The sequence below is a fragment of the Varanus komodoensis genome, unplaced genomic scaffold (assembly GCF_004798865.1).
Source record: "Varanus komodoensis strain SLA01 unplaced genomic scaffold, ASM479886v1 scaffold53, whole genome shotgun sequence".
Lineage (NCBI taxonomy): Eukaryota > Metazoa > Chordata > Lepidosauria > Squamata > Varanidae > Varanus > Varanus komodoensis.
The window spans coordinates 5,785,968-5,809,161 of NW_025336126.1; the positions used below are offsets into that span (position 1 = coordinate 5,785,968).

Sequence of the window (23,194 nt, forward strand, 5' to 3'; positions counted from 1 at the left end):
GTCTAAAAGGTGCCCATTCCTGCGCCAAAGGGATAGTCTTCCAATCTCTTTTGACTTTGGACTCCCCTTTAATACCAATGTGCAGCAATAAACTGTTTTTCGTGAATTTTGTATACTGCATATACCCTCCAAAATATGTTTTATTCTATTTTGTTCTTTAAAAAATTAAAAAAGGAATTTTTGCAGAGATGAAACCCATCCTGAGAGACCTATGGCGATCACCACCACATCCAGTTGGATTGGACTTCTAGCATGTTCTTTCCACATTATGTATTCCAATGCTCATTATCTTTGAGGTGTATTATAGGAATAGCTTGCCTGTCTAACCAGAAATCATACCTTGGGATACAAACTAAAGTAATTCTTAAAATAGCCAGAATAATATCTACTGTATGTTAGCTTTCTGCATCCAAAACAACAGAGAGTTTTGTGGCCCCATTAACACCAACAAATTTATTCTGGCATAAGCTTTTGTGGCACTTTGCATGGAGCAAAAGGCAGAAGAATATAATTGTGACTTTCTATACTTTCTGAATTTTATTCCCTTCTTACCCTGCAGTGTTTATTTCCATAATCCATAAACCAGAAAAATGCTTTATGCACTTGATAAAACGAGCTCTAGTCAATTAAAATTTATGCTATAATAAATGTTAATCATGAAAGTGTCACAAACTTGACCCCCCCCCCAAACAAGCCATCATGGGACACGTGCTGGGTGCTATTTGCACAATCGTTTGCCCCACGTGTTGTCAGAACACGGGCAGCATAGCTTATTGGATGGGGAAATGACCCTCAGATAATCCTGGGATTTTGAATTATTTGAGGGTTGTTTCTCCCAAGTTCAAATGACACGATAAAGTGCAGTGGAGCAGGTGCTTATGTGAATTGCACCCTGCTTGTATGGCAACTTGTTTAGCCGATGTTGATCAGGTGAACCAGGTCTGTTCTTTTTGCAGCTGTGCTCAAATTTGAACTCGGGTGCGCCGGTCCCAGTCCACCTGCTACAAAGAGCTGGCTCTGGAGTGCTTATTTTCCTATCGTTATTCACCTGCCCCACCCCTGCTAGCAGGAGCAGCTTTTGTGCAACGGGAAGGATGCTGGGTACGTGTGCGCACGCCCGCACGGTACTTGGCCCCCGTTCCATCCGTTTGCTCTTCCATTAAGTGCAAATACCATGCAGGAGGCATTTCTGGTCTCGCTGTGGAAGTGGCCGTCACGTTGGCCGGCTGTCTAAGAGATTCCACTGCTCCATGCCTCTCTGCTCGAGGAATTCAGCCCCTGGAACTCCCTGTATCTCTCCCTCGCTTTCTCCTGCTCTCCCACTCCCTCCCTTCCCCTCTCCACCCTGCCTTGTTTTTCTCGGCCTCTCCCTCTCCCTCTCCCCCTTCTCTGCCTTTCTCCTCTAGATCGGGCAGCTTCCCAACTAGCCAACAGAAAATAAAGAAATATTCAAACTCTCTCCTCAACACCACCACCCAGTCCGTGGTTACCATGGATCCCCCAATGTCCGTCTCGCCTTGGTGTCTCTGCCCCTCCCAGCCACCTGTTGGGGACTCATATAACCCGCCCCGACGGACGGGCTCCCACGGGATCCTTCTAGACAACAGCAGGTACCTGAGAAGGCGAATAATTCAATAACAAACAGCCCGTCGGAGCCCGGGAGAAGAGAAAGCAGGGGATTTTTCCATCTCCCACAGTCAGCTTTCTGTAGGCCTTTCTCTGATGCTCTGATCGACACCTGTCTGCCCGGGGTCCATCCTGTCTCCAGCCAAGCTTAGAAAGTGACACCTTCCAGACAGGAATCCCTGCTTGAACGCCACATCCTAGTCCATTTCTTGGATGCTGTAGACTCCCATCTTCTGGGCGGACTTTTCGGTTTTTGCAGGAAACACAAGAACCTGTATTGCGTGCCCCATAAAGAGACTCGGTTCTTCAGAGGAGCTCCCAGAAGAATAATTTATCCTGGGCATCTTGCACAGCTGGGATTTCCTGCCAAACTTTACCCTATGAACATCGGAGATATTCCTTGGCTCCTGTTGCTCCATCCCTCCATCTGCAGCGTGCCTGCTTTCGATTCTCGCCTGCAACCGCTTCCAGAAGGGAAAGCCAGTCTTGGGCGTTTCTGCCCATAAGCTGTGCTCCCTGTCCCTTCCAGAGGGAGGTGGAAGAACCTGAGACGCTCTGTGGGCAGCTGCCATGGCCTCTGCCGGGCTGGAGATCTTTGCCATGAGCCTGTGCATCATGGGCTGGAAGGGGGCCATCCTGGCATGTGCCCTGCCTATGTGGAGGGTCTCGGCTTTCATTGGAAACAACATCGTCGTGGCGCAGATCATCTGGGAGGGGCTGTGGATGAACTGCATTGTGCAGAGCACGGGCCAGATGCAGTGCAAGGTCTACGACTCCATGCTGGCCCTGCCGCAGGACATCCAAGCCGCCCGAGCCCTCATGGTCGTCTCTGTGCTGCTGGCCGTCATAGCCCTCCTGGTGGGCATTGTGGGGGCCAAGTGCACGAACTGCGTGGAGGACGAAGGCGCCAAGGCCCGCATCGTCATCACCTCCGGCTCCCTCTTCATCATCTCGGGAATCCTCGCCCTCATTCCCATCTGCTGGACGGCCAACTCCATCATCCGCGACTTTTACAACCCGATGGTGATTGAGCCCCTCAAGAGGGAGCTCGGGGCCGCTCTCTACGTCGGCTGGGCGGCCTCTGCCTTGCTGCTCCTTGGGGGGTCACTCCTGTGCTGCTCCTGCCCCCCGCGCGAGGACCGCTACCCTGCCCGCATTGGGTACTCCGTTCCAGCCCGGTCCAGTGCGCCCCCAGGCAGTGCGCTCGACAAACGGGACTACGTCTAAGGCAGTGGCCGTGCCTCTGGGTGGACTTGCCAGCAGTTGCCAGGCCCAAGCCCAGACAGATGTCATTGGCCCAGAGACTTTCCACGGTTGAAATAATGGGGCAATGCCAACCCGTCGGGGTTGAGCTGCGCTACCTGGCAGTTCTGGAATGTGTGAGTGTATCTGCATGTGAGCCAGTGCATGTGTGAGGCTGCGTACAAGGGGCAGCTTGGGAGAACATGAACAAATAAAGGGGCATGTGAGAGGATGAACAAATAGTTATGAAAGAGGCGAGTGCCGTGGCAAACACAACTGGAATGCCGCAATCGAAGTGAGGAGGCTGAGAAACGAGAAGAGAAAAGCAGGATAAGTAGATGACGAGTTAATGGCTAAGCGAGCCACCGCATGTGGAAAATAGCCGGACAGACGAACGAGCGCAGATGGAGATTCATGAACAAAAGCAAGAACGGACCAGTGGGGCAGGCAGGTTAAGTATGGGAGAAAACAGGAAACTAACATTAAGATCTGGCTGATGTATTAACAGTTTTACTCTAGAATCAAATGGATGTGAGGAGTTTGGTTGTGGCTAGAATGAAAGGGAGGGAGGAGAAATGGAGAGCAGAAGAACAAGGGAATTATTATAAAAATGAAGGAACAGGTACTTTTCTGACTGAATGAGGGGATGAAAGAGTGGTGTGTGCGCACGCGTGTGTGCGTGTGTGCACACATGTGTGTAAAAGGAATTGATTCAAGAAGAAAGGGACTGAACAGGCAAACCAAGCCAAAACTTGGGGGATGAATGAATTTTGAGGAAGGCGCCCATTTGGACTTAGCCACAAGGCCGGTGGGGGAACGTAGCAGGGGATGGGGGAGACGTGGCAAGAGACCCTGACCCTGTTTTGCTTTCAGCGGACACTGTGTGTTTGCTGGTTAATAATTTGTCAAGGTTTTGGTTATTCCCAAGGGCCTGGACAAACACAGGGGGCTGTTGTTCTCCGGGATTGCTCTTTACCCATCTACTCTTAGACGGTACTCAAAGGCAACCCGTCCCCTCACCCACCCAAAGGCATTAGGCCTCACTGCCCTCATAAAGTTGTGAATGGAAGAGCTCAGTGTTCTAGCTCCTGGTCCCCTCTGGTTTTGGGGTGCAGGTGTGGTGGGAAGTGCTGCAGATTCTCCCTCCCTCCCTCCGCCCTTTTTTTCTTCTGAATATCCAGAGGCAATTTCTGTTCCCTTGGGCAAGAAGGCATGGCAGGGGATCTTTCCTGCAATTTAGAACTCTTGTGGTGTTACTGGCAACTGTATTATTTGGATAAAGAAGAGAAATGTTTGTAACCTCGATGTCTCAGCCTCCTTTTTTGGGATGGGGAGAAGGGACTTTTGAAGGAGAGGATGGCTATTTATTTTATTTTTTATTTATTAAAAGCTTTTCTATCCCGTCCCCTACAAACGTCTGGGGACGGCTTACAATAAATAAGTAGAATAAAACAAACCGCACAGCATCCGACCATTAATATACTAAAACCCCAATTAAAATCAATTAAACATTAAAACAGCAGGAAAATAAAAAGGGGTTTGCCCGACGCAGTAAAGAATATAATGTTGGTGCCAGGCGAACCTCTCTGCTAATGATCAAAAGTTGACAGAGGGTGCGGGACCAAGGTGTGTGGGGTAGGGTTGAGGGGTGATGTTAAACGTCCAACTATTCCTAACAAGACTGATGCTGGGGGCATCGAGATTGTTGGATCTCACACAGGCCGGCAAAACAGCCCTTGCTTTTTAATCCCAGTTCTGTAGCCTTGTTCTAATTTTTCAGGAAAGGCACCTTGCATTAGCTCAGGAGCACTCTCGTGCCTTGTACATTCTAAAGAGGGTCAGCAACTAAGCCCCAGCTTTGAACACAGCACTGAGTGTGCAGGAAAGCATGTGTGCGAGCACATTAGAAAGCAAGTGGATCATTGGCCTAGGACAACGGCAGAGGTGTTGGGGCTCACAACTGCCTTGCAGCTGTTTCTTTTTTGAGTCCGAAGCTCTGCTCCTAATCCTGCATCCATTGGAACAGGCTGGCAGTTACTCAGTGATGCGTGAAAGGCACTCCAGGCATGCTCAGAGGCAGCCTTCTTTTCAGCCAGGCTGCAGGTGGAAAAGCAAGGGAGAAACTGCTCTTAGACCTTGCATGATTTTAGGGGACTTGCCCACATGAAGTATTCCGGTGGGCAGGCACCAAATCGAAGAGACTGTTCTGGGATGGCAAAATGTGCCACAAGGGTTTCCAGAAGGGCTTCGTAGGAATGCATAGAAAATGCACACTTGGGAATGGGTGTGTAGGAAGAACGGTATGGAGTGTAAGAGCGAGGGCAGCGTGTGTAAGTGGAATGGGGACAACCAGCAAACAATCTTGTGGCACTTCAAAGCCTAAACAAATAAGCACATGCCATAGGCTTTAATGGACGAGAAACTGAGTACTGGGGAACGAAAAGGGAAGCAGTAATGCAGCAGTTGGAAGAACTCAAGCTTGCCATTTATTTATTTATAATTAATACACTTCTACAAAGCTTCTGTGGGCAGTTCACAATGGTTAAAGCTGCATATGGGACACTTTACATTTTCAAACTATAGAATGCAGTAGATGTATTCTGAAGCAAAGTAAGCATCAATGCAAAGGTTTAAGATACGGTTGCTTATTTAAAACAACAGAAACTGAAGATACAATCGTATGCAAATTTAGGCAGAAAATAGACCAGCAACTCTGCTCAGGCATTGAAGCCACAGTGGCTTCATGTGTTGTGTGAACCTGGGATGGTTTTGTCAGGATGGAATATGTCTGGCTTCTAAGCCATGGCTTGTTGTAGGGTTTGCTAGCCCCATAATGGCTTGCCTGGTCATCTGAACCGAGACATCGCAATCCACCGGGAGGAAGGTGATCCATTTGGCAAGAGTAGCAACCTCTGAGCAAGCTCCTTGGGCGTGTTTGCCAAGCAACGCTGTGGATGTGACACAGTCTGCACAGAGCCCACCTGACACTGAGGGCAGCTGCCATCGCTTCCTCGCCGAGGGCATACGCTCCCTCCAGCCCTGCCTGGGGCTTGTGCAGGTGCCCTGACCATCAACAGGACTTGAGGGGCTGGCGCACGGCAGGCGCCGGCAGCACCGCCCCGAGCTCCTCCTGACGCCAGGAGGGCGAGCGCGCTTGCACCTGAACCTGCCCTGTTGGCACTGGCTCCTCACCAACCGGATGCGGAGGCGCTTCGGCATGTGATCACCGGGCATGCAAGAGCAGCAAAAAGCACGAACAGCCGCCCTGCTGCTCTTGCCAGCCGGCGCGCAGGCAGCCCCCTGCTGCTTGTCATTGCCACGGGGGTCGGGGTGCAGAGGGGGGCGTGTTCGCTTGGCCTCCGCTAGAGCTTGGATCCAGCCGGAAGGTTGCTGGCCTGTTGCTTTGAGCCGCTGTGGCCGGCCCCGTGGGCAATGTGCGGTGGCAAGGCTACCTGGGAGCAGGCTGAAGCACTCGGCGCCTCCCTGTCCCCGGCCTTTCCTGCACTGTTGCAGAGTGCTCCCGGGGAATGTGGGGCGCTGGGTCTTCCCTGGTGTCCCCTGCGATGGGCGGGTGGGGTGGACCAGGCAGGACGGCAGCGGCTGTGCAGCCCCAGAGTGCCTGATCATGTGTTGGGCACGTTGCCAGATCTGTGGCAAACAAGCCACTTGGCACGGCTTATCCTCTGGCGTGGCTTGTGTTGTTCAAACCCCCTAAGGAGAGAGGCTGGTGTTTTAGGAAATGTGAGTGGCCATGCAGGGAGGGGTCCCTTTAGACACTGAGCCAGACCCATGGGCATGCTGGCTGAGAAAGACAGGAGTTGCGGGTCAGCGCATCCAAAAGGCACCTGGAGGCAGTGGGCTCGGCTGTGGAGGTGCCCCGAACTTGTGGAGGTGCCGTGGGCCTTAGCACAACAATTAGGACTAAAGCGTGTCTCTCGCCACTCACTGCATGCTGAGCAACGCTCTCTTTGATCCCCCATTCGGAGTTACCAAAGGGGAAGAAGACTTCTGGGGGTAGCTTGCAAATTCCACAAGACTCTTCAGCATCCCTTCGGAGAATTCCAGACATTGCCCTGAAATGAGGAGAAAGGAGAGTGAAGACTCTGGTCTCATTCTACTCACACCCCGGCACTACCCAGTGCAGAGGAAACCCATCCAGAATAAAATTGTGTAATGAGATAAGTTTAAATCCAGTACCTGAAATTAAGTGCTTATGAAAGAGCATTGGGTATTTTCACTGTATATTCTCTGTAGGGCAGTTTTGTGGGACCTACTTTGTTTGTGATTGGAACCCCAAGTTCTGCCAGCAGGAACCTTCTGCGAAAGACATGTATGTAGACACCTAGAAGAAATTTTGAGCCCAGAGATGAATGTCGTTCACAGATTTTCCATGTGTAAATTCACTCCAAGTTACCCCAAGTACAGTTCAGTGTAGAAACTTTTCTTAAAATCAAGGATGCTTCCAAGCAAAGCTTTTATTGTTTCATCACCCTAAGCGCATTCATGAAGTTTATGGAAAAATTGGATGACAGCATCTTCCACTTTCAACACTTCATTCTATCCATTACCACAGAAAATCTGTTAAGAAAGGAGGGAATAATTGCATGATGTCTTCTGATTGTCAGCACTTGGACCCCTCCATCTGGAAGTACCTACAAATTTAATCTGAGATGAGAGATTATCCTTTGAAAGCACAGGAGGTGCGAATCCCTTAGATGTTCTTAATGAAGGGGAATCATTTAATTCATCTGTTGGGGTGTGTGGACTCAACAGTAATTAAGCCATTTGAAGAACTTAAACAAACAGCAAAAAAGGTAACCATTAGTTTCCCACACTAACACATTAATTCCAGTGGTGAAATAAGAATTAAAAATTATTGTGCTAAACAAGCAGGAAATGTTAGAGTCGTACTGCCCCCTGTGCTGAAGCATTTAAAATCTCCCAATAACATCGGGAGGGGAGGAGATGCTTAGCTGTTTTCAGCAGGCAGAACTGTATGAACCTGCTTTAGGTGTTCAGTTGTTAACATTTGGTTTTAAAATTCCAGTGAAATGTTACAATATTTTTACGTTACTTATTTGATATCACATTTTCTTGTATTTTGTCAGTTGTAGACTGCCCTGTGAGCTTTGGCTGTTGAGCAATAGTGCAAGAAATAAGCAGATTTGGTGACAAGCATCAGTGAGGGAGTTCCCCTTTTCTGCCAATCCCCTTTTCACACACACGCACATATACAGAGAGAGAGAGAGAGAGAGAGAGAGAGAGAGAGAGAGAGAGAGAGAGAAGAAGAATGTACTTTTGAGGAAATAGAGCTGCAGCCTATTCTTGGCAATGTGGAGAACAACCCACTCAGCGGTCTTCTGTTTCCAACAAGCACACAGGAGTGTGAACTTACAGTATTCCTCCCCCGTCCCCCTCCAGGTTTCTTGGATGTGGGCCCAGCAGTTGACCCCTGTAGAGCGAGATCTCTGCCTGGTTTCTTGGAGGGGTACCAGTACATTCCAGTGCCAGGCTGAGCCTTCCACAGCCAGAAGCCGGGCCCCTGGCATGAGATAAAGTCTCCACCGGCAAGATTGGCATGAGGTGGGCTGGAGAGCAGGGGCTGGAACAGGGCCCTGGGAGTGGCAGGGTGGACGGCTCTCTGCAAGGAGGCAGCGGGGAAGAGCTGTCGAGAGCTGTGCACCCATCCTCCAGACCTGGTGCCATCTTGCATCCCTGCACCCCAACACCAAGTTCTGTCTTAGTGCCTGTAATCTTCTGCTAAGCTATGAACCGCCAAATAATAGCTGCAGAAGATGCCCCCTCCTCCCAAAACTAAGAAGATGAATGCCTGTGGCCATGCAGACAAGATGGGTCCATGGAGGAAGAAGAGGGAGGCATCGAGATGTTCCAAGGAACCCGGTAGTGGGCAGGAAGACAAAAATCTTTCAAAACAAAACCTGTATGATACTCCCCAGACTTTTACTGAGCAGGCTTAGTGGGCACAGAGCACTGACTGCCGCAGGGGTGGGTGGAATGGCGTATGATGGAAGAGGGTACGGCTGGCTGGCTGGCTGGCTGGCTGGCTGGCTGGAATGCCCAACAGGGGCACTTGACTGCCACAGCTCCACGTTCGGTTGTGGGTCCATGCATGTGTGTTGTGTCTGTAACAAAACTCCTTCCCCAAATCATGTTTCTGCTCTATTTCAGTATTCGTCCTTTGCTCTTTCCAGCCACCCCTAACATGTCTCCCACCCCACCGCGGTGCTCTGACGCTGTTGTGAGCTGAAGACCCTGCTTGGGTGAGTGGTCTGAACACCTCCAACCTGCATGTGTTGAGACAGAGACTGAATTTTTGTGAGGAGGAAGTTCTGCCCCCCTAGCTATGGATTCCTGTGACCTTGACGCAGGTTCTGTTATTGACTTGCATCCTTCCTTGGGGCAACAGTCACTCACCGTCCTTTCCTACCTCCCAGCTAGAATTGCTCCCCAGCCATAATCTGCAAAGTAATCTCTGCCAGAAATGTGCACTGGATAAGATGCTTTGGACAAGTCCTGACGAGCTTCAGTGGCGAAACTCGTCCTGGAAGATGTTAAAGGCATCTTTGAACATGTACCAAGTTCTTTCTTTTCATCATTACCAACCTTTTCATTTTCAGCAATGTTTTCTACTTTAGAGGGATGCTAGCTCCTTGCGGAACCCAAAGGTGATAGTCCGCAAATAAACAAACAAATAAAAAGAAAGTAAAATAAAAATGCTCCATTCCTTCCTATGAAGTCACCATAAGCCATTATCCTCAAACGGAACATCCACATTCAGGGGTATGCTACCTCAGAGAACCCTATCTTGTGGGACAGCAACAGAAGGGCTGTAGTCTCCAGGCCGTTTGTGGATTTCCCAGAAAGTCAGGGTTCAGGCTAGTTGAAACCTGTTATCTCTTTACAAATCTCTCCTCCTTTCCTGTAAAGAATCTTGTTTCATGCTTCAGTAGTGCTTAGCTACAGATGAGTAGGGGAAAAGGAAAGTGGTGGAACCTGAATATTTGACACCTGACAAAATAAACAGAGTGCTCCTCTGGACAGGTCTTAGGATGAAGGCCAGTAACTGAAAACAAGGGCCTTAAGAAATCAAGTTCCTAGACCTCAGTACTGAAATATCATTTATTTATTTGTTTGTTTAAGGCTTTCCTATACCGTCAATTATCAAAAGAATCTCAAGACAGTTTACAGTAGTTAAAGATGTTACTGTATAAACTGTACAGAATGCTTGGCTTCTTTTAAGATGTTTGAATGGTGACTTAGTGTCCTACAAAATTCCTTCCTCAAAAGAGCTTAATTATTTAGCTTATACGTGTGAGCTTAGATGAAGCCCACTTCTTAATGTGCCATATGTTCATTTGCGGCCTGTAGGACTTTTTGCTTCCATTGAACTGGGAGTCATTTTTGTTCCCCATTTGCTATTTCTGCTAGAAATCTTCATTTGCAGTCAGTCCTACCACACCACTGCACTTTGGATAAACATCACCATTGCTTTCATTTGTTACATCTCCCATCTCTGGGTACTGTCCAATTCTCTTGTGACTTAAAACCAATTTGCTTTAAGGAATCATGCTTCCCACATTACAGGATCTCAGAAACAAATGGTTTCTGCATTTAATCACCCCATCTTCTGGGCACATTTCCTTTTCAGAACTTCCAAAATAGCTATAGCATGGAGTGAGTTGTGTTGTGTAGATCCAAACACCCTCCAGAGGCTTCAGCTGAAGCTAAAGGTCCTTCAGGTCACAAGTGAGCTTATGCGATATTGGGGAGTAGGTGTCCCTCTCCATCTAAACATACACGTATAAGCTAACCATTTCTAAAACTCCATGGTAGGGGATGTGTGTGTAATTCTATGAAACAGTGAAGTCACCATTCAAGATTGTCTGGGAAGCACTGCAGAGTATCTTGGACCTTGATTTCTTCAGGCACTTCCATTGAGCCAAGCTTTGGCCTCGTTTGCAGCCACTGTCTTCAGCCTTGGGACTTGTCTGAAGTAGAATTCCCTCCATCTATTTTTCTTCATGCCTAAGCATTGGGACATGCTGGTTGGTGCTGGGAAAGCAGGTATAGCTAACTATACACTAGGCGGAAGCCCAATCCCAATCCTTGCTCAGCCTTGAAGCTCATAGTTCCTTTCAAATTTCAAGGGAGTCACTTTCTCCAGGTATGACTAATTCTCAGGCATGCTGGGGTGTACCTGCTCTGAAGGCATGAGATATGGGAAGCTGTTGCAGACGGACAACCCCTCCAAGACCACCCCTGAGCAACAACAAACAATGCCAACCACACCTGGCCTTGGTACGAACACTGTGGCCAACACCAATCAGTCCAGCATCCTTCCTTGGATTTTTAAAAATTTCTTTTTATGGTCAGGGAATAGCTGGCCTGGCATGCACCTGGTTAGAGCATCTCATCCAATTGTGTTTACTGGACACATAGATTATCCACAGAATGGTACTTTTCCCAAATAATTATGTTTAGCATCAAGGCAGGAGAAAAAGTACTTCACTTTATTCCTGGAATCATGAGAGTGTAAGGACTTAAAGGACAATAAAATGTAAAACTGCATGTGTTCAGAGTATTTTATTTGAGGATACCCCCCACCCCCTGCTTTTGCTCTACCTGTATCAGTAGAAAAGCAAGAGTTAAAGCATGGCATGGCAGGTGGGGTGAGAGAAGTTACTTTCAGCACGGAAATAGCCTAGATGGCCAAGACCACTCAAGTCCACCCACATCACCTGGCTGCATCACGGACCATCGAATGTCACCATCGACCATGTTGCTGCTCTCAGCTGCTGCCCCACTTCCAGTAACAAAAACAAGACCAATTACTATATACAAAAGCCTGTAATCTTTATTCAGGTCATACTAAAAAAAAGGAAGGGAAATAACTGGCATCCAGTATGAAATGCATGCAAGGTCAATTGGGACAAGTTAGCACAATTAAAATATAGAGTCTAAAAAGCCACATTCCCCTTTGTTCACAAAACAGAGTTGTACAGCCTTATCACAGCTTGAATGACTTCAGGTTCAGAGTGCCCCGGCCCCCTCACCCCTCATCCCAGTGGAGCACCTGTCCAACGGGACTTGATCTTCAGGGCAGGGCAAGTATCAGTCCCTCCTTGGGCCTTCCAGGTTGAGAATCCAGGAAGGACAAGATTGTAACACACAACTAGCATAAACCGCTTGAGAAGAGGACGTCTGAGATCCGGTACCATATCTACCTACATAGACGACACTGATCACAAGTCAAAGATTTCTCCAAAAGAAGAGTTCCAACTTCTGTGGGGAATGACCTCTATGCAATGGGTACAGTTAGAGTGAGAGGAAATACTGATGGTCCAAAAACTTTGCAAGTCCTGGGACAGGAGGATGTTCTGCTCTGAAGGGGGGCATTGGTGGCATGGTGCCCCGGAAGGGAGGCAGCCCTGCTCACCCAGGGGGACTCAACTGCAGTGAGCGTTCAGGATGACACTTTCACTCCTGGCGTGGCTGTCCTACACGTAGTTCTTGCTGGGGTAATCGCTGCGGGGTTGTGAGGCCGCGGCTGTGTATCGGGCACTGTAGTTGTTGCTCTCCTTCTTGGGGCAGTTGCAGCAGAGCAGCGCCCCTCCAAGGATCAGCAGGGCTGCAGCTGCCCAACCGAGGTAGAGGGCCCCTCCCAGCTCTCTCTTCTGGGCTTCAACCACCAGTGGGCTGTAGAATTCGCGGATGATGGTGTTGGCTGACCAGCAGACGGGGATGAGGCAAAGGACTCCCGCGACCACAAAGGTGGCGCCAGCGACTATGATGATCTTGGCCTTGACGTCTTCATCCTCCACACAGTTGGTGCACTTGGCGCCCACAATGCCGATCATCAGGGCCAGGAGAGCGAGAAGCACCGAGATGACCATGAGAGCCCGGGCCGTTTGTATATCCTGGGGCAGGGCCAGCATGGAGTCATAGACCTTGCACTGCATCTGGCCGGTGCTCTGCACAACGCAGCTCATCCACAGCCCCTCCCAGGTGATTTGAGCAGTCACGATATTGTTGCCAATGAAGGCCGTGACCTTCCACATGGGCAGGGCACAGGTGATGATGGCTCCAATCCAGCCCAACACAGAGAGGGCCATGCCCATGATCTGGAAACCAGCAGAGGTCATGACTGAATGTAGGCAAACCTGGACAGAGAGACAGTAGGAGAGACAGTAGGAGAGGACAGTATAGATTATTGTACTTATTTGATGCATTATGAAGAAATGTTGCCCTTAATAGTTCATTGCCAGAGATACTATTTTCAATATGTCTACACCTTCCAAATGGCTTGAAATGCTTGATCCTTCATAATCTTGGAAGCTAAGCAAGGTCAGGCCTGGTTAGAGTCTGGATGGGTGACTTGAATGAATGTGTGATCCCTTGATTATTGTTGTAAACTGCCCTTCTGATACAGGTAGTATAATCATCACTGTCGTTGTCATCATCATATAATATTTTCACACCTTGGTATCAGTGCAAGGAGGGAAGCCTATCTTACATTTGTAATCATCCAGTGAGTTAGCTGAATGACTGCCTACACGTTTCTCCATGCAATACCAAGCTTAGGGCAAGGGTGGGAAACCTCTTTCAGGCCAAGGGTTGAGTTCAGTGTAGGAGATGCTCTTGCAGGGTGCATTCCACTGGCGGTGGTGGGGAGGTAAAGGGGGTGGGGCTCATGGTAAAAAGGCATTGAGCAAAACCAGCCAAAACACCAGCATATTTTAGCTTTAAGTTCCTGTCAATACCGAAGCCCTATTAGGCAAGGCATTGCAACCTTTCAGAATTGAGTGGAAATGCACAGAAATTGGGAAACCACCAAAATATTTGGTGGATGAGGGAAAGAGGATGAGGCCATCTGGGGAAACTCCATGGGGCAGATTTAGAGACCAGGATAGTAGTTTTTCTACCCTGAATTAAGGAAGGAATGACTATTCCCCCCCAAATATGCTGAAGATCACAAGTTTAGCTAGTTTATAAGGATTACACCAGCTTCTCCCAACCTTGGGCCCCAGGTGTTATCTGAATAAAACTCCTATCATTTTAGGTCAGCTTGGCTAAAGGTTGATGACAGGAGTGGTAATCAGACATCATTGTGGGCCCCATGTATGGGAAATCACTGGATTAGAGTGATGCACGGAAAACAGCTTCATCAAACAGGAGATGGCTGCTGCATTCAACCCTGCTTGTCAGCTCCTGAGAAGGGCTTCATTGGCCAGTTACCAACTGGTGTGGGGGGGGGGGATCTTGGCCTGATCCAGCAAAACTCCAATGTGGAGCAAACCCCGGACACATACTGAACAGCACAAGAACAGCCTTAGGAGACATCTGATCTTGAGACTTTGAAAAAACTCATAAACAAAGGGAGCTCGCTAGCTGTCCATGAACTCCCTTGCCAAGCCGGTTTTCCCTTGTCACTCTGGGGATTAGTTCTTGCAGTTACACAGTCTGTTTTTTCCAGCAAACCGGGAGTCTGCAACTTGTTCCGTTACCACCCCACCTCCCCATCTTTGGGGTTAAATATTAGGGGAAAAGCCCTTCCGGCAAATTGTAACAAGGTTTTCTTTTCCAAGCTCCAATTCATGGAGCCTTCTTATGAGGAGGAGGAGTTTCAATCCCCAGCCTAGGCAACCAGCTCCAAGCCCAGCCAGCTCTTGTTAAAAGCTGCCTAGGTGGGAGATGCTCATTAGGCACAGGAAGTCAAACCAGGCTGCATTTTCTAAGCTGACTTTGAAAACTGACAGAAGCCTTTGTCCATATTGGTACTGACAGCTGTATTCCTGTGATATGCACTTGGGAGAGGAAGTGTAGGTCAAATGAGCTCTCTCCAATTCATATCCAATCCATATCTAAGCCCTGGCAAAAGCTCCAGTCAGCCAGTTATTGTCCTCCAGTTCATTCCCAGCCCTGTGCTATGTTGCCTGGAAGGGTGGGAGTTGCAGTCCAACACCTCTGGGGGGCACCAGACTAACAAAACCACTGTTCGTCCACATGGACCGAACTTGTTCTGGTATAACACAGCTGCCAAGCGGAGGGAATTAATAGCAAGATCATCAACAGCCACACTTCAGGATGGTTCACAAGCTGCACAAAGCCATGGCTGGGCACGACGTGATCTGTGCCACGTGCACAGATTAACAAGCTGACTTCTTCTTTGCCATGTTCAGTCTGCCAGTTTATCCGCACTAATCAAGGCAGCTTTGTGCTTGTCCCCGTCAATCAAGATGGCAAGCCAGTGTCTGAATCTGATCCAGAATCCTGGTTTAGAGGGAACTTGATCAAACCAGAGCCGGCCAGTTTCAGCGGCAACTACAAACTTCTCCGAAGAGGATGTTCATGGAAGGAGAGGCAGAACAGGAGGATTGCATGGACTGGCATTACATCATCCTGAGCCTGGAGTTAGGTGAGGACTTTATAAAAGTTCAAACAACTTTCTTTCTTGGCAGGAAATCCCAAACAGTGTACTAGAAGAAACCGAAAGCTCCTGAACATGTCAAGATCATAATGTAGCACTTTGCACATGAGTCATGGTTCAGGACTAGTCTGGACTTCTAGTCCAGATCTGCCACTCAAGAGACACTGGTGAATGCATGTGTGGTTTCCACTTGGTTAAGCACTTTGCTGAGCCAAGGAAGGAAGAACCCCTGGATTCAGTTCCCAATCTGATTATGCAGCTCACTGGACACCCTTAGTTTAGGCTCAGAGAGCGGCTGCATTGGACGCATGCACTAAACTAGCATATGCAAACCATTTGCACCTGCTTGCTGTTCCCACTAGGAGTTCAACAAATCAGAAATGGAAAATAGCAGTAGGACCTGACAATACATTATATATGCACCTTGATTTTTTGGGCCCCTCTAGGTCAGCTGTTCTAACTCAGTGCCCTCAGATGTGTTGGGCAACAACTCCCATCACCGCTGGATCAACACATCCACACATCTGGAGAACACCAGGTTGGTAAGGCTGATCCAGGCTCAAGAACAACCGGAACTGTTGGAATGGACTTGCATTTTTGCAAGGAAATGGTCCCACTCAATTTTCATGCCCAAAGCAGACCTGGGATTGAACCCTGCCAGAGCCTCCAGTTTCTGAAATTGGGGCACAAGGTCACCTGCCAAAGCTGAGCTTAGGATGAGCTGTTCCCAAGAGGACAGAACTGGTCTTTTCTCTGTGATATGATGCTCCCACCTGACTCAGTGGCAGCAGGAGTCAACCTAGGTGAGTAGGCGATACTCAGGTCTGATTCAGACACAAGACCAAGTGCCTGACTCATCAGGTCATGCAACTTCTCTACAATCAGCTCTAGCCTAAACAAAGCCAGCCAATGGATAGTTATTTTCTTCTTCCTCATGGCTGAGCCAGGCGGAAAGTTGCCCTCTCTTCTCATCAGGAACTGAGAATAGCAGCAATTGCACAACTGGCTGCTCTTCCCCCGTAGATCTGCTTCTAGCAGGTTAAGAGATACTTGCCCCATGAGCAACCTGGCGAATTGCATCATCGTCCTGCCCCCAGCACTGCAAGGCGGACACAGGGAGTCTGTTGCCACTGGCACTTGGTGACATTAAGCAAAGGAAAAAACACGGTATTGAGCAATACACTGCACAGCTGTTAGGCAAATGATACACAGCACTTGCCCTACTGCCCTGGCTCATGTGTTTCACCCTTTTCACCGGGATGGGAACATAGTTTCTGCTTTTGTCAAGCCATTTGGGTTTCAGCCCACCGCTGCCCTAAGAGGCCAGTCAGGTCACGCCACAACAAGCTGCTGAAACCAAGGGAGGGGCAGGGACCTGGTGTGGGAGAGGAGCAGAAATGGACCTGCATGTTGAACTCCAAGTCTCCACCTTGCTGAGTCCCAGTTTTGCAAGTCCAACGTTCTGCCCAGCTCTGTGCCAGATAACGTACAGTGCAGAGTCGAGACCAGAGAAAGAGCGCAGGCATCGTAAACATTCCTGCCAGTTCAAGAGCCATCCCCCGGATGCCAGAGACACCACCTGGGAGTGGACTGTACAGGAGCATGAATGATAGCCTGCCCCCAATTAGCATGGTAGGCTAAGATAATCTGAACGGCAGCTCCCTGCATTCCTGACCATTAGCCATTCACTTGTGGAACTGTGGTCCAGAACATCTGGAGGGCCCTAAGCTGGGGGAAGGCAGTTCTAGGGCATTGCTTGGCCGTGCAACTGGCAGAGCAGAGCTCTGACCCCAGGTAGGCTGTGCCGTTATTTCCTTTAACCTTGGCCCATGGACCTTGTCCAACCCTCCTGCCCTAGATTTTCTGGATGGCCACACCTCTTTCCTCAAGCCACATCATGTTTCCACTGACCTCCCATAGTTTGGTGTTTTTTCCTGTCTTTGATGCAGTTTGCTCCTCATTGTAAAAAGGTTACAATACCTCCCCTAAAGCTTTCTTATTAACAGTCAGAGATTTAATTAAAACAAAACTCTACCAGCTGCTAGATTTTTGGAACAAAACTGGGGTGTAGACTGCTTGTCTGGGGTTCCAGCACTTCTCCTCTCTGGTTGCTCCCACCTTCTCAACTCTGGCAAGGTTGCAGCCTGTGTACCCATTTAGAAAAAAAAGGGCTTCTAACAAGCACAACCAGGGCACCTCAGAAGTCCAACTTAACTGCGATTTCATCGCTATCCACAGTATTGCAACAGCCCCCTGATACTCAAGCAACTTCAGCCAAGCATCTCTGTCTCTGAACTTTTGCGCGTGGGCAACCATGAACCGTCATCTCCAGATGCATCAGGAAAACAGCCCTCTGCTGCAGATTCCTTCCTTCCTTCTGCAAATGGCATGTATCCAGACCACATAGCACAGAAGTGCCTAAAATGTAGGCCATCAGAATTCGCCAAAAAGCAAGGTTCTGAATTTAGACCAATGACATTTGCTTCGGGGAGGACACAGAATAGTCATTGCAAGCACTTCATGCCATGCATAGTATTCTCTTCACATGCTCAGTCAGAACTCAGGCTTCAGCTACTGAACAACTCAGTCTGAGAAACCTGCCCAGCACAAACTAGATCTGTATCACTGCTGCAAGCAAGCGACTTTAAGTCCTGAGAAATACAAAGTAAAACCTATAGCAACTGCAAAGGTAATCCTTGTAGGTGTCTCTACCACAAGAATAACAGTACTAGTCACTGGAGAGGAGAAAGGAAGCTGAAAAAATGGGAAATAGTCTCATCCCATCACTTTTGCTAGTCAGTTCAGTCACAAAATCCCTGTAGGTTTACCCGCCAGGGTGGGGTGTAGATTCCTGATAACTTAAGCCTGAACAAGCTTGAGGCATCCTTGAACATTGGAATGGTAGATTAACAAAATCCACCAGCAGCCTCAAATGGCGATTGTTTGTAGCCGTTTGTTAAATATAAATTCTGGGCTTCGTGTTTTTTTTGTCCAGGTAGGTTCAGAACTCCAGCTCAGCTTCTACATCAAACAAAGCGCAGGCTTACTTGGAGGGGAAGCCTTCAGGTCAGCCCTAACCTTGGGAAAGGGGAAGCAGGTGATGGGATAGGCCAGGCTTATCACCCCATGATGCATTTTTTGACATCTGTGGAATCCACTGGTCTTCCAAGAGGCGAGTTGCCATCCTCAAAGGGCCATGCCCTGAACCAAGTTTACCATGCCAGCACTGCCGCCATTTTAAGATTTTTCTCAGAGAGGGAGAAGGGATAAGAGGTAAGGATCAAGGCAGACATAATGTGAGGAGTTGAAAATGAGCAATTCGGATTGTTGGGAGTCATTTCTAAGTAGAGAAGGTTGAATACTCATCAGGTACTTATTGCTGGTTTGTAGTGAAGCCATGGAAATACTGGCCAGGTTCACATGATCAGGGAAAAGACACCACCACGGCTTCTCCCCGCTACCCTGTGTGAGCCAACTGCACACTGAACAATTTGCCTGACTATGCTCACGGGGCGCAGGTTGCTGTGCCGTCTAAATTTAGCCATATGTTATGGCGTGGGCGGCTTCCAAATCACCGAAAAGAGTTTGGAAGCCGGCCTTCACTGTGCACCTTGCTGAGCTTGAAGGACACCGCAACCTGTGTGCCACGAGGACAATTAGGCAAGTCAGGCCACACGCAACTGGCTTCGGCGGGGGAGAAAATCATTTCCCAGTGATCTTCCGAACTCGTTCGGCAGACACCTTTCCAAGATCAAAAAATCCAGCCTCACAGCCAATGCGGGACTGCATGTAAGTCAGTATCATTCTCAAATTTATGAGATCGCACACTGTTTAACACTGTTTTTGTCTAAGATCAATTAGAGAAAAAGCCACCCCAGGCTTTACGATCTCTCTTAAGGGCCAATATTCCCTGCATACTTTCCCACAGATAGAGCCCATGTTTTTCTACCTAGAATAAGCAATGTTTGATGTGGAAATGGGCCACATCTCTAAAACCACCTGCTTTTTTCCAGTAGAAATAGAGCAGATTGTGGCCAAATCTGAGATTAAATCACCCCACCTTGAGACAGGCATTTCAAGCAACCAGCCCCCAGCTTAAGTCCTTCGGGAAGCCTTCCCCAGTGTGGGACACTCCAAATGTGCTGGAGCGCAATGGCCAGCAAGCTGTCTGGGGGCAGGGGGGGATGCTGGGAGTTGCAGACCAACACATCTGGGGGCCTCCACCTTGGGAAGGGCTGCCTAATGGACTAACTAAGCTGGAGTTATGGCCTGCACTTTTCAGCACCCCTGCAGACCAATCGGCTGCCTGTAGGACTTATTTCTAAGTCTGCCTCGAACTGTGCCCTTAACGGCTCCAGAGTTGAGCAATGCAAGATGGCCAACGGCTTGATGAGATAAGGGCTGAATCTCCATCATCAGGCACGAGGCAGAGACAATTACATTCCTAGTGGCCGGGCAGGGTGGAAGAGGAGAGACCAGGCGGTGGTGCAGTGCATGGCCGAGGAAGCTTTCCCAGCTTTTACTGCCCTACAATCGCAAGAAAGCGGGATTATCATATAGACTGAGGTGCTTTACAGGGGGTTTCACCTCTTAAGGCTTTTGATCTACCCCAAGCCGTTTCACATACACAGCGTATACCAACTTGTAGGTACAGGTGCTATGCAAATTCACCTGTTACAGGGTTCCTCTTAGAGGACACCTTCCCCCAAAGAAAACAACAGAATCCCAACAAATTTAGGTTCAAGGGCTGGTTCCCCATTTCTCAATTACATTTGGCGAGACAAGACAAGCCGGGCCTCGCGGGGATTCTCTCTCCAAACCCGTTTGAAAAAGAGTTCAGCAGCAGAACCCAAATCCTCAGGGTTCTGCCTTCACTTTTCCAGCCCTTCTAGCGGGGGATGTGCAAAAGAACCACTTCCTTGCCAGGGAGGGTCAGGTTTAAGCATTCAAACACTCATCTAGGCATTCATCGCACGATTTCCCCGGAGGCTCTGCATTCCCACATCCACATACGTTCAGGTTCAGCCCTCAAGTTACCAGCCGCAAGTTGTCCTGCAACTTAAGAGCTGTTTTTCAAGCAACCTTGGCTTCACCTGCAATTTGGTGGCGAGAAGCGGGGAAGCGTGAGTGCCCGTGGCGAGGGGTGGGCTTCCAGTCCACAAAGCAACCCCCTCTCCGATCTTCACCCTACAGGGCAAAGGGACACGCGGTCACTGGGCGGCGAAGCTCCGGGGAACAAAGGCTCCCCCCCACCGCGCACCACCGCACGCACGCTCCGGGCAGGGCCGGAATGGGGGCGAGGGAGACGAGAAGGCGGGGTCGTCCCTATGGGCTTTTCCTCGCCCTTCAATCGAAACTCTCCCCCCCCCTCACCCTCGGGAGGGGGTTTCTGCCAGCCTCGCTAACCACCACCAAAACTTCAGGGCGCCACTCGGCAGCCAGGGCTGAGCTCAGGAGCGAGCGAGGGACGGAGGGACCTCGCTCTTCCTCTCGCTTTCCTATGACAAGGGAAGACAGCGGGGTGGCCCCCGGATTTCCAGCGCCCCCCTCCAGATTCCCAGGAAAGCGAAACGGGCCGTTTCACGGAGAAGGTTCGCTTTGGGCGGCGAGGTTCTCCTCCTGAGCGCAGGAGCGGATTCGCCGCGCTCGCCCTGGCGCGCCGAGGGCCGCTGAACTTGCGGCTGGCGAGGTCCCGCGGTCCCGACGAGCGGCCTGGCCGCGCTCCGCGTATGCTCAGGGGCGCGCTCTGCTCACGGCTTGACTTGAACCAGAGTTCGGTCCCCGAACTCGTAAAACCCGATCACCTGATCTAGCTTTCCACGGCAAGAACAGACCTCCGGGTCGGCGCAAGGTGTTACTAAGCCCGCGAAAGGTAATCTCTAAGGATACCGCCCGGAGCCTAGGGGAAGGGGGCAGATTTAAAAATCAAAATGAATATAGCAAAACTCTGACACCAAGGCGGGGGCACTGCCCTTTTCTGTTCTCCTGAGGTGAAGGTCCACCAGAGCGCTGAGGAGAGGACCCAGGAGTCCGGGCGCCACTCCCGTGCGCTTCCGAGGCACAGAAGACACGCGTGCGCCAGATGAGGAGGGGGTGACCCTCCCGTGCCCCGCGCGGAGGCCGGCGCGCCCCCCGCCCCCTCCCTTCCTCCCTCCCTCGCCGCCCCGCGCGCCCCGCGCCCCTTACCTACGCGCCGGGCTCGCAGCGGACGGGCTCGGCTCCACCAGGCGCGCGCGGGATCGCGACTGCGCTGCCCTCCCGGGGCCGCCCGTATATAGCCCTCCCGTCCCCTGCAGCCCTCCCCGGGCCGCACCCCTCCCGCCCCGCCGTGACGTCACCGGCAGGTGAAACTGGCGGCCTGCGGCGGGAGGCGGGAGGGGCGGGAGGCCCGCGGGGGCGCCGCCGCCCCCCGCTCGTCTCCGGGGGGCGCGGGGGGACAGGGGCGCCCGCTGCCGAGCGATCCCTCGCGGGGGCGCGCCGTGCCCCGGCACCTGGGCTGGGCAGGCGAGAAAGGGAGAGCCGTGGGGCCCCCGGGGGGGGGGCGGGGGGGACCGGCCTGCCAGCAAGCCGAAAGGGCGTGGAGGGAGCGAGCCTAGCCCCGGGCCCCTTCCCTGGTATTCCTTCCCCTGTTCGATGAATGGCCCGCCTTCCGTCCGAGGAGGCCAAAGCAGCCTATAGGAACTTCCCGCCGCGCCTGCTGTGCCATCGATCCTCAAAGCAACCCTGCGGGGTAGGCTAGGATGCTGTCTTTATCTGTGCCTCGTATTCTCCCAACAACCCTGTGAGGTCCCAAAGTCATCCAGGGAGTTTCATGGCCAGGGGAAGACTTTACACCGGGTATCTGCAGTCCTGCAGTCTAACCACTTGCTATCCTGTGCCAAAGAAACCAAACGCATCTATACAAGATGGGGAATGCATGGCTCACCAGAACTGAAAAAGAAAAATACCTTGGAGTTCTTGTGGACAACAGGTTAAATATGAGCCAACAATGTGATGCAGCTGCAAAAAGGGCAAATGCTATTTTGGGATGCATTTGCAAAAGTATTACTTCCAAATCATGAAAAGTAGAAGTTCCCCTATACTCCTCATCTGGAATACTGTGTCCAGTTCTGGCCACCAGGGTTTAAGAAAGATGCAGAAAAATTGGAAAGGGTCCAGAGAAGGGCAACAAAAATGATCCATGGTTTGGAAACACTGCCCTATGAAGAGAGACTGAGAGAACTGGGCATGTTCAGCCTTGAGAAGACTGAGGGCGAGGGGCATGATATTCCTCTTTAAGTACCTGAAAGACTGTCACAAATAGAAAGGTCAAGATATCATCTTACTGATGCCAGAATGTAGGACATGGAATAATCAAGTCAAATTGCGACAACCCAGATTCAGGCTGGACATCAGGAAAAGTTTCCTCATTGCCAAAGCAATATGAGAGTGGAACCAGCTGCCTGGAGAGGTGGTGGGCTCTCCCACACTGGAGACATTCAGAAAGAAACTGGACAGCCATCTGAGTGGGATGGTGTAACTTGGTGTCCTGCAATAGCAGGGGGTTGGATCCAATGGCCTTCTTGGCCCCTTCCAGCTTTTCTATTCTGTGATTCTATGATTCTAAGAATCACTACACAGCATATGTGTTCTGGGGGCCATTCACATATTTGGTGCACTCCTTTGTCCTTTTGGGAAGAGCTGGCCCTTTCTACCAGGCATGGGACACCATTCTTTTTAACGTAGCTCCCTGTTGTTCTTTGTGCAGGGATGGGATTTAAGCCACTTTAGAAAATGTGTCTCCTCCGGCTGCCACGAAAAAAGCCTTCCTTTTGTCATTAAGAAATACCCTTGCTTTGTCTTTAAGGTTAGATCTGAGCCCCTACAAACTCTGCCTTC

The 23,194-nt window shown here is 50.1% G+C and overlaps 2 protein-coding genes across 6 annotated transcripts; one reads left to right on the forward strand and one right to left on the reverse strand.

Moving 5' to 3' along the window:
- Positions 1-1,424: 1,424 nt before the first annotated feature.
- LOC123032194 (claudin-9-like) lies at positions 1,425-2,998 on the forward strand. Its single transcript, XM_044447910.1, has one exon. It carries the CDS (start codon positions 2,197-2,199, stop codon positions 2,851-2,853), a length of 657 nt encoding a protein of 218 aa, XP_044303845.1. The 5' UTR covers positions 1,425-2,196; the 3' UTR covers positions 2,854-2,998.
- An 8,723-nt stretch (positions 2,999-11,721) lies between these two features.
- Positions 11,722-21,556, reverse strand: LOC123032332 (claudin-4-like). Of its 5 annotated transcripts, none has more exons than XM_044448137.1 (2): positions 21,503-21,556; positions 11,722-13,049 (listed from the first exon to the last, which is right to left on the reverse strand). In XM_044448137.1, the coding sequence occupies exon 2, from the start codon at positions 13,029-13,031 to the stop codon at positions 12,387-12,389; it is 645 nt and encodes a 214-aa protein (XP_044304072.1). In that variant the 5' UTR covers positions 13,032-13,049; positions 21,503-21,556; the 3' UTR covers positions 11,722-12,386. The 5 variants fall into 5 exon arrangements, with proteins under 5 accessions (XP_044304072.1, XP_044304073.1, XP_044304076.1 ...); XM_044448138.1 differs by having other exon boundaries at positions 21,515-21,531; XM_044448141.1 differs by having other exon boundaries at positions 21,507-21,523.
- Positions 21,557-23,194: the final 1,638 nt, after the last annotated feature.

Excerpts from the sequence above, each read along its gene's own strand:
- LOC123032194 (XM_044447910.1), top strand. The coding sequence starts at position 2,197 with ATGGCCTCTGCCGGGCTGGAGATCTTTGCCATGAGCCTGTGCATCATG.
- LOC123032332 (XM_044448137.1), bottom strand. The coding sequence starts at position 13,031 with ATGACCTCTGCTGGTTTCCAGATCATGGGCATGGCCCTCTCTGTGTTG.